General features: G+C 35.7%; 1 protein-coding gene across 1 annotated transcript in view; it reads right to left on the bottom strand.

The window, feature by feature from the left end:
• Positions 1-8,435: 8,435 nt before the first annotated feature.
• The window catches only part of LOC141845530 (protein phosphatase 1 regulatory inhibitor subunit PPP1R7 homolog), a 13,689-nt gene continuing 9,069 nt past the window's right edge, over positions 8,436-13,055 (bottom strand). Inside the window, exons 6-7 of the mRNA XM_074733591.1 lie at positions 8,737-8,860; positions 8,436-8,645 (exon numbers count right to left, since the gene is read on the bottom strand). Of these exons, the coding sequence (XP_074589692.1) occupies positions 8,780-8,860 (81 nt within the window). The 3' untranslated portion in view covers positions 8,436-8,645; positions 8,737-8,779. The remainder of the gene's footprint in view (positions 8,646-8,736; positions 8,861-13,055) is intronic.

The following is a 13,055-nucleotide window of genomic DNA, read 5'->3' as shown; positions in this document are numbered from 1 at the left end:
TGAAGGACTAAAAATTCTTAGCAAAGTGGACTCTAAGATGAGGAACATAAAGTGGTTAAAGACCTAAAGGGCAAGAGTCTTTGAACAACAACATCGAGGGATGATGTGAAGGTTGAAGACTTAAAAGTTTGTGAGCTATAAGAGATTAAGAGTGAATGTAGTCTTGGAGTTCACATGACTTTTGGGCAATATCACTAGGAAATGAAGTGTAAACTAGGTAGGGACCATCTATTGGCTTGTAGAGCCTTCAACCAAGGAACATAGTTTTCGCTAGTGGCTAAACTTAATTTCAAATTTTACATAAGCTTACAATGGTGTAAGTTGAGTGAAGTTGAGATTTTTTTTTTATTAGAACCAATCTATTGGAGGTAAGATTCAGACAATTAGAGTAGTCAATTGACTTGGGAATCAATTTTAAACTTTATGTTTGGAGAACAAAATATTCTTGTTTAAGCTTGAATAGATTGGATTTATGAACAATCACTTATAGAAGGCTTCTTCACTTGATTGGTCAAAGGGTTGTTGGTTATGCAATGACTAAAATCAATTTTAAACTTTATGTTTGGAGAACAAAATATTCTTGTTTAAGCTTCAATAGATTGGATTTATGAACAATCACTTAGAAGGCTTCTTCACTTGATTAGTCAAAGGGTTGTTGGTTATGCAATGACTAAAATGTCTATTAGTCAATTGGGGTTTTATCTAATAAACTAGGAGGGTTCGATAAAGAGATATTAGAACCCTTTCTATATAAGCTTTGGGGTTTTTTTATTATTGGCTCAATCAACCCCTAGTCAAGATTGACCAAATTGATCAAGTTCAAGTTGACTTAAGTTAAGATTTTGATATTTGATCAATATGTCAAGTAAGTTAAGATTGACTGAATACTTGATAATCAATCAATATGTTAAGTTGGTTAAGTAAAAAATTAAGTAGGTCAAGATTAACAAGATACTGAAAAGTCCAAGCCAATTACTGTTGACTAGACACTTAGTGATCGAAACTCTAATAAAGAGTTGACAAGTTGCAAATCCAAATGAGTCATGGGTGACTTAACACTTGACGGTCAAAAGTCCAACATGAAGTTAGCGTGAGATGGAAAGTCCAAGTAAGTCACGATTAACTGAACATTTGATGATAGAAAGTCTAAATAGGCCAATGAAGACCGAATGTTTGACATGAATGATGTCCTGACATGTCAAGGGTGATTGGATGTTAAGCGCGTGAAGTCTCAATAGGTCAAGGGTGATCAGATATTGAGTGAAGAAAGTTTTGGCAGGTTGAGGTCAATCAGATATTAAACAAAAAGAATTTAGCTTTTAAAAGGTTGAAATATGACTAGTAGTCAATTGCTAAGTAGTAGCAATCAACTGGCAAACCCTAATCAAATTCAGGGCCAAGAGGTTCGGGCGCATGAAAATGTGTTCAGGTGCTCAGTTAGCTACAAGGAAGGCTAACTACTGACTCCTTCATGCTCAACAACCCACTAGGGCTCGAGACTTGAGTCGATGTTCAATCGAGTTGGAACTCGAGAACCCACTCAGACTCGGGACTCAAAGTCGGCATTCGGCCGAATGGGCTCTCAGGAACCCCACTCAGACTTGGGACTCCAGTCGATGTTCGGACTCGGAGTAGCTAGGACACGACAATCGGCCATGACCCACTCAGACTCAAGACACGAAAATCATTCACAACTCATTCGGGCTCGACACACAATAGTTGATCATATCGTCAACCCACTCGAGCTTGGCCTTCGACATTTGGCTGCGACCTCAACCCACTCAAGATCAGGCATCGACAGTCGACCACGCCTGCAACACACTCAAGGTTGGATTGGATTGCATGTGTGGTGTAGGATTCGACTAATTAATTTGACAACAGTCGACTAATGGTAATGGACAGTCGACTGATATCATTGTTCAAGCGAACAGAATGTATAAAACTTGACTATGAGATTCGACTGATTAAATAACAATCAACTAATAGTAATGGATAGTCTACTAATGCTGAGGTGGATGGAATCATTGAGCTGACAGGTCAGAGCAACGTTTGAATATATAGTGGAGCAATCGACTGATAGGTAAGATCAGTCGACTGATAAACAAAAATCAATCCAACATCAAGCCTATAAAAGAGGGTTTCGAGAAAGATCGAAGTAGTCAGTTCTTGAGGGTTTGGAGACAAAATGTTACTACATTTTCCACCATCAAAAGACAATCCAATGCAACGAGAAAGTATCCAAAGTAAAGATTTCAATTGTAAAGTTATTTTTGCTTTCATTTGTATTTATATCTTTGTATAGCTTGCATTTATCATGTGAAAAAGGTTATAAGAGATTTTCTGCCTCTGAAAGATATCTGAGAAAGAGAAAGATAGGGATAGTAGTCGTTAGGATTAGACCTTGTACATAGTTGCCTTGGGTGGTGGTGAACTAAATAAAATCAAGCGTGTTAGGGTTGTACTCTTGTTTTATTGTTTTGTTGACTTCTCTTCAAATTTCTGCAGCGCATTCAATCGATGCAATCAAAGCTATTCGCCTCCCCCTTCTAGCTCACACGGATCTTAACATTTTTGACTAGGTACATGTGCATGAATTCTCTTATGAAATTCTTGTGATGAAGTGCTCAAGCGAAACATCTAAGATTACAATTCTACAGTGAAGGCTTTCTGTACTAGTTCTTTATATTATAGAAGAAATATTTATAACAAGTTTTTTCCATTGCTATTAATTATGGATTTTTATGAGTGATTCACTTAAAGAATTAATAAGCTGTAACTCTAAATCATGTAAAATCATATTAAATCATGTTCATATTGTTATCATTGTACTTATTTCTTATTGTTTATATTATATTTCCGCTAAGATTTTATTTGACACAAACATTCTTCAAGTACTAATATTTGTATTTTGTAAAGACAATTTTATCTTAAGTTTACCATCTATTTACCTCTCCTGTAATAGCTAGTGGGTCGTCTACCACAACATTCCTACAAGCACCTCATGGTTAAAGTTTTTAAAAAACATGAAGTTTTACCCACAATAAATATTAGACATTTATGATTAAAAGTATTTTTTAAGTGGTATAGTTAGTGATAGTATTAAAGGGGAGCATTGGTGTAACATTACAAAATTATTATCGCGTGATCTTGTGGTCACATCTTCTAGTCGCAAAAATAACCTCTTGTAATATAGAAAAAATTGTATACAATCTGATCCTTCCTCAGGATCCTACAGTGATGAGAGCTTTGTGAACTATGCTATCTTTTTTTTATAATTAGTGATAGTGATTATATTTGTATTGAAAATTTTTAATATTAGTGAGATATAACATGATCTGATGTCGTATTCGAGTCGTAAAAATAACCACTTGCAATGTAGAAAAAATTACATACAATAGATCTAATATGATCTGATTCTTTTCATGACTCTATATTGATGAGAGATTTGTGAACCGCATTATTTTTTTTATAATTAGTGATAGTGATATATTTGTGTTGAAAATTTTTAACATTAAATTTTTATCACTATTATATTATTTAACAAGCTCTACATGAGGACGATTAGTGCTGAAGTTATTATTATTATTATCTTGCAATTCCAAGACTTAAACTTCCTGTACTAGCTCTTGATATTCTATTTCAATTCTCTCTCTTGATTTAATTTATATTTGTATTAAAAAAACAATATCCATGCTAGAAGAATCTCTCATAAAAATTTTTCAGTACTATTTTATCATTTAATAACCATAACAATACAATTCTTATTATCGAAACTTTGAGTGACAAAAATTCTTTATCACTAAAACACAAATGAACAAATGAATCAAATCTGTCAGACACAACATATATGGTTTTTATATAAAACAGAGAAAAACAACATGAATGTCTTGTTTGCTTATAGAAAGAATATCCTCATGTTGTCTTTCACTATTCCTTCTAATTAACCCCAACCACTAATCTGAAACCCCATTTAACAAACATACATCTAGATCTTCTTGAATTGGCTTAATGCTGCACAAATGATCTGTTTGTTAAGTGCTCGTACCAATTCAATACCCCAAAAATTCAAGTTATCGATCGAGATCCTTCAATTAATGGCTAGACAACTCCAGGCTATTTGAACAATACACTTTCTACTAAACTAGCTAAAACATACAGACCCTTCACGCACAGTCGTCTGATGAGCTGCTTGTGGTGATCAGTATAGCAAGCATGAAGGGATTTTGTCCGTCGTAAATGTCGTAGTGGAAAAGAAAACACGAGCGTCGACAAAGCTAGATGCTCTCTCTCTCTCTCTCTCTCTTATCATGGAGCCCTTGCAGATGGGAGCAGCAGTAGGGGTTGTCCTACTTCACTAGACTGGCCATGCATGGTGAACAGTTGGTCACGTACGTTAGAAGTTTTAATAAATAAATACTTAACCAGCTGGTACGGTTCCCATGCATGCAACAGGGGACAAAGCCAACCCTTAGCTGCACCATTAGCATGGATCCACGATCACTTGGGGAAGAAGAACATGGAATTAATTAGGGACCCATAGTTTGCTCCACATATATATTTATATATGCCAGAGCCAACTCACATCAGGTGCCAGTCGTTCCTTCTTTATGGATTTAGAATAATCAACATGCAACGTGACAAAACCCTAGGGAATGTAATGGAATCTATCCTTCAAAGGCTAACAGCAGTTGCAGTACGTAGCTAGGTTAGGTTTTTGTATAGCTATGGCAGTGCTCTAGGTGAAGAGAATGTGGTCGATCGTCCCTGCAGGTCACAGTTAACACAAGTGACAATTGAGCAGGAAGCAGAGGGTGCATGTCTTCATGCGAGCCCTGCGTTGAAAAAGCTGCTTTCTCTGATTATGTTTAGCAGGATGTACGTGAAAGCCAGTACTAGTTTAATTTGGTTCCTGCAGTATTCTTTGTTTTGGGGAAGTGCGTTCGTTAAAGCTGTAATTATGAGGCCATCACTGATCATATAACATCGCTTTCGATGATGTTGACTGAGCAGTGTAATGAATTACTGACAAAGATGAAAAATCTCGATGCAAAATTTTGAGTTTTCTCATGTAGCTTGAATCTTGATTTGTAAGCTTTAGATCGATCATGGACGTGATGCATGCATGAGCAGGTTGAAGGAGAATAGCTTGGTCTTCTTCGTGCATTATATTGACAAAAGAAGAGAATAAAAGCTATAGCTTAAGGTTTGTGAAAAGAATTGAGGTGAAGAGAAGAATTGATTAAGTGGCTTAGAAATGCTTGGAATGAGGTCGATTGGATTGTAATCCTTTGTTTCAAATACAAATTTAGAGGGGTGTAAAGGGTTGCTATTGTTAGGAACAGTGATGAATAGGAGTGTCTGTTTGGCAGTGCTCTTGCACAGAAGCAGAGAGGAGCATTAATATTGTGCTTGATTCTCTCTTGTTTCAGTCATTTGGACCTCTAAATTGAGGCCCAAGGCAAAATTATACATACCTTGTGATTGAAAGTACTGCAAGATCTGTCACTACATTCTGCTTTGATTGATGCTCAATGGTGATGTGTCCATGAGAAGGACCAATAACATCTTGAGATTCTCTGGGAAAGCTGAAGCTGTAGTAAGTCCCAATGATTGATTTATTGCATACAAAATATGAATATGTTGATAAGGATGATTTGATTCTTATGTTAAAGATAAAATACAGTCTGCACATCCATTGCTTCCTGTTATTGGATCTTTAATCTAAAACTTCATCTTTAAATTTTTTGTAACTGAAGTTTAAATGTTTTCCACTTTTTATGTGTTGTTCTTGAACAACACAGACATTTGAGTTATGATTTTCTGGAACAGTATGGTCCTGAAGCAGCAGTTACATTCATATTGGACATGGAATAAAGGTAGTATATCAAGCATCTATTACATTCTCATCTTTTCTTTTCAATGTCCTTCATACTATATATAAAAAATAACGTTGTTCATACAAAGGAGAATAGTTGATTGTTAATTGGTTATTCTACGACGAGACGAATATACTGAAAAGTTTATTTTACCAGCCATTTTCATTACAATTCAAGTTTTAACATTAGTGTGTTAAAAGAAGTTTATTGATTTATTTTTCAGTGGATGTGTGCCATGTCAATGCCTCCCTATCAATAAGCATTAGATTTTGAATTGTTTTATACTTTGATAGGATGATGTGGGGGATCCGTGACATTGAAATCTCATAATTTTTGAGTCAGATTAAATCACAGAGTTCGTAATATATTAAATCGAAGCTCGTTTAAACATCTATATTCATTATTGAATTAACCCATAACGGCCCAATTTTAGATCCAAAAAATACCGTTTAAAGCTTTTTCGAAAGCATACGTGCAAGAATTGTCATTCCATGTAACATTACTCACCCATGAGTTCTGGCCTAGCAGCAACTTGCCATTAGGCTACCTTCAGACCCGTTTGTCCATGAGTCCCAGCCGACTACTTCAAGACCCGTCTAGCTATAAGACACAATCAATCGATCGGTTTGTGTTATATTATCTAAGTGTCTAGATCGTAGAGACACAACTAATCCTAGAGATAGATAGTCCTCTCTCAGTTCGTCCACCAGAAAAATTTGAAAGCGCAAATAACTCCTCATCCAATAGTCAACGTCTCAAATTTTTTATTTCACTGAAGAAAATATCCTACAATGCACCATAATTAAGATTTAAATCGTAAATACTTGATTAATCTACTGAGTACCTTATCGTTGCACCATGCCAAGGAGGCGTGTTTTTTCCCACCTTGAATCATGTTCTCTTCTCAATCCACGTTTTCTTTCTCCCTCCATCTACTCTTATACAAACCCCAAAGAGACCTTAGGGCTCATGAGATATGCCCTCATCCATCATGGTCAACTGTAGCTTCTCGATTTATTTCCTCACAGATGGTCGTGGATTAACCGTGTGGGGCCGCTGGGATGGCAGATTCCACCTTTTGTTGAAATGTTGAAGTTTTTTTTCCACCTTGAATCATTTTCCCTTCTCCATCCACGTTTTCATTCTCCCTCCATCTACTCTTATACAAACCCCAAAGGGACCTTAGGGCTCTTGAGATAATTCTATTTTGCCTTCCGTTGCATTGTTTTTTTCTCCTAATTCCAGGCCCTAGGGCATGATTGAGTTCGTAATCATGTGGTAAGTTTGTCACATTAAGTAAGGGTTGATTTCCGACGAAATCGGAGAATTATCCTCCTATATGGGGACCAACTTCAACTTCTTAATTTATCTCTTTATAAATAGTTGTGAGGCCAACCATATAAAACGTTTGGGGTCAATGTACCTTTTGCCACGTTCCTAAACTTTCACCTAATTCCAATCTTATCCTACATTAACTTAATCATGCTTGTACATTATTTTTTTATTATATCATTATTTCAGTATAAGGTAGAATCCACCATCCCAGCGGTCCTCACACAATCGATCCCACGACCATCTATGAGGAAGTAAATCGAGAAGCTATAGTTAGTCACGATGGAGGAGGGCATTACCTCGACTTCGCCAAGATTCGACCCTTATCCACTTCAACAACTCTGCTCTATCGTAATCAACTCAACTATGTTTCATTGACATTATTATTATTATTATTATCATTATCATTATCATTATCATTATCATTATCATTATCATTATCATTATCATTATCGGTGTCTTGTGTGCTATTTATTATTATTATTATTATGCCATGAATCGAATTGACATTATTAGACTGGAATCAATTACACAACTCAACCCAACCAAACCCCACCTAATACACAACACAATTAACAAAATCCATAATACATCACAACCTGAATATATAAATAGACACAAATTAACTTGTTTATAAAAAATAACATACGTTATAAAATACACTGATCCAGATTAAGGGATGAGTTAATTGAGTCAACTCGTCTTCTCCTAGGTCGAACTCTATCGTCTCTTGCCGAGTCGTGTTTAAATAAGTTGACTTCCAAGGAGTTGACTCTAGGCAAATCGGCTTTTAGTAGGTCGAATCCTGACAAGTCAACTCCTGACGGGTGAGATTCTGGTTAATCGACTTCTGACGGGTAGGATCTTGACTTCAGTTTGTGGTTAATCGACTTCGCCATAATCATTATTCAATCGCACCAAAGGGCAGGTAATAGGAATACAAAATAATATGAATAAGACACATGGAGTAAAAAATTAATTAAAATTACATAAATATTACTAGCAGAAAAAACTACACGATTAATAATTCAATCATAAATAACTGTAATATAAGACTTATCCCTGTATTATTTATTTTAAAGAAATAAATGGCATTTCACTCTCAAGGATTATAATGAGAAGGGAATTCCTAATTTAATGACAATTCACATCTGAAGTAGTATAATGAGACAGGAATTCCCCCGGACAGGAATTCCCTAATCATTTTTTTGAGACTTCCTGTCCTAACTAAGATTTTGTAAACCGAACACTTAAATGCAAGGCAAAATGAAACTACCATGTTGTTTCATTTCTTGTTGCTGTAAAGCAGCGGGTGCTTTCTCCTAATAAAGTAAATCAATCCTAATTTTGCTGCACATTGATGTAGAGGAGAAACTCACAGGCTAAGGTGTACCAAAAGCTGTGTAACACTTGCAATTCAACTTGTAACCGGTGACTCTGAGAACATAATGTATCTCCAATTAGGTCAAGTTTGCAAAATATATAATTAATCCATATCGGGAGCATAAACTATAACGAAGATCCTCACATGGTAACTAATCAGCATTCAGCAACAATCGAGGCTCAATCTCTCACATGAAAATATCTGAATCAATCTGCTGAAGGTTTGGAAAAATCTGCCTCAAGGTACTAGAATAATTTGGCAAGCTTGCCTGAAAATATCATAGAAAATATATCTGTTAATCAATTCAAGACAGATTTGCCAACTAGAGTCACCTACATAGGCAGATAGTAGTGATTAAGCAAATCATCCATTAAGTAAATAATTTTTTTGTTCATCGACACAAAGAAGTGGTAATAGAGAATAATCTCTACTAGAACTGTAGATCAATGCCTTGGTAAACTACTACTACGAATCAGTTAAATTGCATGCTCAAGCAGAACAAAAGGAAGACATGAAGGGCCCTGGAGTTGCATAGCTAGATCAAAGAGATTTTCCATTACATTGTGGAAGGAAAAGAAAAGAATTGAAAATCAAAATAAAAGTGACACGGCAACTAATTATAATCAAACTACCAGTTTTTGTGCAGCTCATCTCCAGGATGTAAATTGGAAAGAAAAGAAATCCCTTGTATCCACAGGTAGCATTGGTTGAATAAAATTAACCAACAGAGTCGTAAAGATGGTTTGGATAGCTTTTTTCTTCTTTTTTTCAGTAGTTGCTAAAATGACTAAACACCCAGATAACAAAGAGAAGGATTATTAGTCAAAAGACTACCAGAGTTAAACTGCTTGAATCTGATTTATATATTATGCTATATAGATAATGTATGAAAACAGGATCTAGAGAATTAAATATGCACTTTATAGAAAAATGTATAAGCCTGGTACATCTCATAGTACTTTATAGATTGGAGTTTGGGTCAAGCAGTAACAATACTATACAGAGATAATATTGTTATGATGAATGGTAAAATAAAAAATGCTACTAACGGTAAGATCATAGATGTAATCATCAAATGCGAGGAAATACAATTAAATAGTATGAAAATGTTCATTACCATTAAGTGAAACAAAGGAAACCAAAGAGAACTGATTATTTAAAGGTCATCTATATTCCCAATGGAATATTTTAGAAAAAAAACCCTTTCACCCCCCCCCCCCCCCCCCCCCCCCCCCCCCCCCCCCCCCCCTTCCCACCACGCCCACCCCTCTCTCTCTAATATATACATACGTACATATAAAATTATATTATTAACAAATATGACTTGTTATAAATACATCCCCAATATTTATATAATTACATATTGGTCCACCACATGGCAATAAGGAGTACGTTTTCCTGATTAAAAATGAGATAAAAGATTGAGTGATCTGTACCACTCCTCATGTTGTACTAAGAATAGTGAACTGAATTTCCAAAACCAAACTGTCAGAGATAATTTTAGCCCATACAATGATTTATTCAACTTGGACAAAAATTGGACAAAAATCTCCCCTTAAGTGACAAAAGATTGCTCTTGCTCCATGTAGACCTCATTCAAAAGATTACCATGAAGGCATTCTTTTTATGTCGAGCTGATGAAGGTGCCAATGAAAGGCAAGGGAGAAAAAAGTGCGAACTAAGGAGATTTTTGGCCATGGGAGAGGAGGTATCAAATAGTCCTTGCGTCCATTCAGGATTCAAAGGTGCCTCCAAGGCATTTCTAGAAATAAATTATAAATGAGAATAACGAAGAGGCAAAGGTAGATCAATTTGTTAACAACAAAGCATGAAATATAAAATGAGAAAGCAAGTGGAACATTTATGAGTAACCTTGCAAAATGCAATGGGATTGTCCAAATCAAAGGGGACCTAAGATAAATGTTGATGGCAAAGTAGGAGTCTCAAGGAAGTGTTAGCATATCTTCATGTTGTGGAGGTCAGCTATACACCCATAGATGTGGAATCTCAAAAACCAACATGTTAGAGTGTGAGGCCTTAGGAGTTGGAGAATGGTCCACAGCTAAAGCAGAGAAGAGTGGTAATGTAGGAAAAGAAAGAGCAGTGGTGCAAGATAAGGAAGGTCCTACTCAATAGACTAAGACAAGGGTGATGTGGATTAATAAAGAGAAATGGACTTGAAGATCACATTAATAGAAATAAAGACACGATGATAATAGAAAAAGGTGTGGACTCAAAGTTGATCAAGGATAAAGGCACGGCAAAACCCGAGAGTGTAACAACTATAGCCTTTCTGGAGCCATAAATAACCAAAAAAGATGCACTTGACAATTTGTAGTGATAACTTATTTGGACCAAGAGACACAAGATGAACAAAGAAAGTGCACCCAAAAATCCAAATGGAATAGCAAAGATAGTGTTTTGGGAAAAATGAAAAACAGAGGGGGCTTAACCATGAAGAGTGTAGCATATGTCTTAGACATGCTCAAACTTGCCACAATTAGTGCATTTGAGTCTATTTTACACTCCATAACCACCTTTACCTCACTGTTGACCTCCGCAACCATCTTATGAATCACTAGAAGATGAATCAACTACTAAAGCAAACCGACCGAGCTATCGCAAGACAAGAGGAGGGCAAAGTAGAATTTGAAGCACAAAAGCTCCACAAGTACACATCGGATAGAAGAGGAACAGAAGAATTGTCGGATTAGAGATCTCACTAATCTTAAAAGCTCAAGTTGTTAGGAAAAGAACCAACTTATATTTAAATGTTACCACTCCCTTCTGTTCTGCAGAAAATGTTATCACTCCCCTTTCATGTGTGAGTGGTTCTCCCTCTTTATTGGCATGGACCTATCGACATGTGAATTGATATAAATTGATTAGACTTTTTTGCCACAGGTGAGATTTAATCATTAACTTTCTACTCTGATATCATGTGACGAGAAAATAATCCCAATAGGATATCCTCCTAGGTAATCCCCACTACCTCTATATATAATTGATATATCAAATATGAGTTATTACAAATCCACCCCATTATCTACATGATTACATGCGAGTCTACAACAATATTGATATATCCTTGCATAAAGTTCAATGTAGGAAAAACATATGCATACCCAACCCTAGATAGTTTGGGCAGCAATTCAATGTAGCTTTCTGCAGTACATAATGAGCTTTTCCTCATGACATCAACCTTGGACATCACGAAAGTGTATGGAAAGAGAATGAGAAAACCTAAGAACATTGAAACATCAACTTTGGAACTTATCCATGAAGTTGAAATTTTAATAAAAACAGAAAACATGTATGAAAAAAATGCTACACTATTTAAAATACAAAATCCACCAAAATCAGCTAACTCAACAGAAGTAATAATGGATTAGTATACGAAAAATTGAGGGCATCTGGAGCAATTAAACACTGAACTAAAAGAAAGAGGCATTAAGTTTATCAAAGGTTCCATGGGAGGTAGGCTAGTGTGCTTAAACAACAAAATCTTGTAGGATCGAGTGCACGTGAGAGGGGGGGGGGGGGTGAATCACGTGCTTTTTAAAATTTTCGTTCGTTTAAAAACCAGAGTTAGAAACTTTATGCTTTGAAAAGCGTGCAGCGGAAAATAAATATGAAGCGTACGAAAGACACAAGTGATTTTTTTACTTCGTTCGGAGCCGTCGACGACTCCTACTCGAAGGCCCAGGTCCCTTGGACCTTTCCTGTGGGCAATCCACTAAATCTCTCTACCAGAAAACAACTCTGGTAGAGTAGGCGAATACAATAAGAAAAATGTGACAATCCCACACTTTTAACTTTTAAATGAGTGAAAACAATAACTATTAAAAACAACTTTTTCGTTACCCAACAATAGAAGATTCTCGATGAGCTTGGATGTTGGGGGTGATCTTCCGGCAGAAGTTCGACGTAGTCGTGTCAAAGCTCGGGCTGCTGCAGAAGAATGACGTTGGTCGAAGTTCTGTGATTCATGCACTGACTGCAGCTTTATATAGACATTATCAAGTTTATCTAGATCTGCAAATGTTTAAAAAACTGCAAAACTTGATCCACACTTAGCAGTTTATCTTATCCAGGATTAAAAGATAATTTAAATAATATATATATATATATTATTTTTATATGAATAATTTTTATCATTTAATACAATGGATAATAATAAATAAAATGAATATTCATGCTCTTTAATTTTATCCTTCTTAATTTCAGATTTACAAAATGAGTAATAATTAAGATTAATTTTATTGAGTTTATTTGCAAAATTAATTTAGTCCATACATCAAATAAACTCTATAAAATAACATATATTAAAATATAAAATATTCTAAATTAATTAGATCCTGTCAATCCAAACCAGGATCTAACCAGGACTCAACTTAGATCACCCCAGTGGGTCTAAGTTGGACCGCGCCTAAAGTCCAAAATTGGACTCGTCCTCACTGGTT

Source organism: Curcuma longa, chromosome 14 (assembly GCF_044706935.1).
Source record: "Curcuma longa cultivar G26 ecotype Majalengka, Jawa Barat chromosome 14, ITB_CL_G26_1.1, whole genome shotgun sequence".
Lineage (NCBI taxonomy): Eukaryota > Viridiplantae > Streptophyta > Magnoliopsida > Zingiberales > Zingiberaceae > Curcuma > Curcuma longa.
Note: the sequence above shows the minus strand (reverse complement) of the source record. Positions and strands in the feature narration are given on the sequence as shown.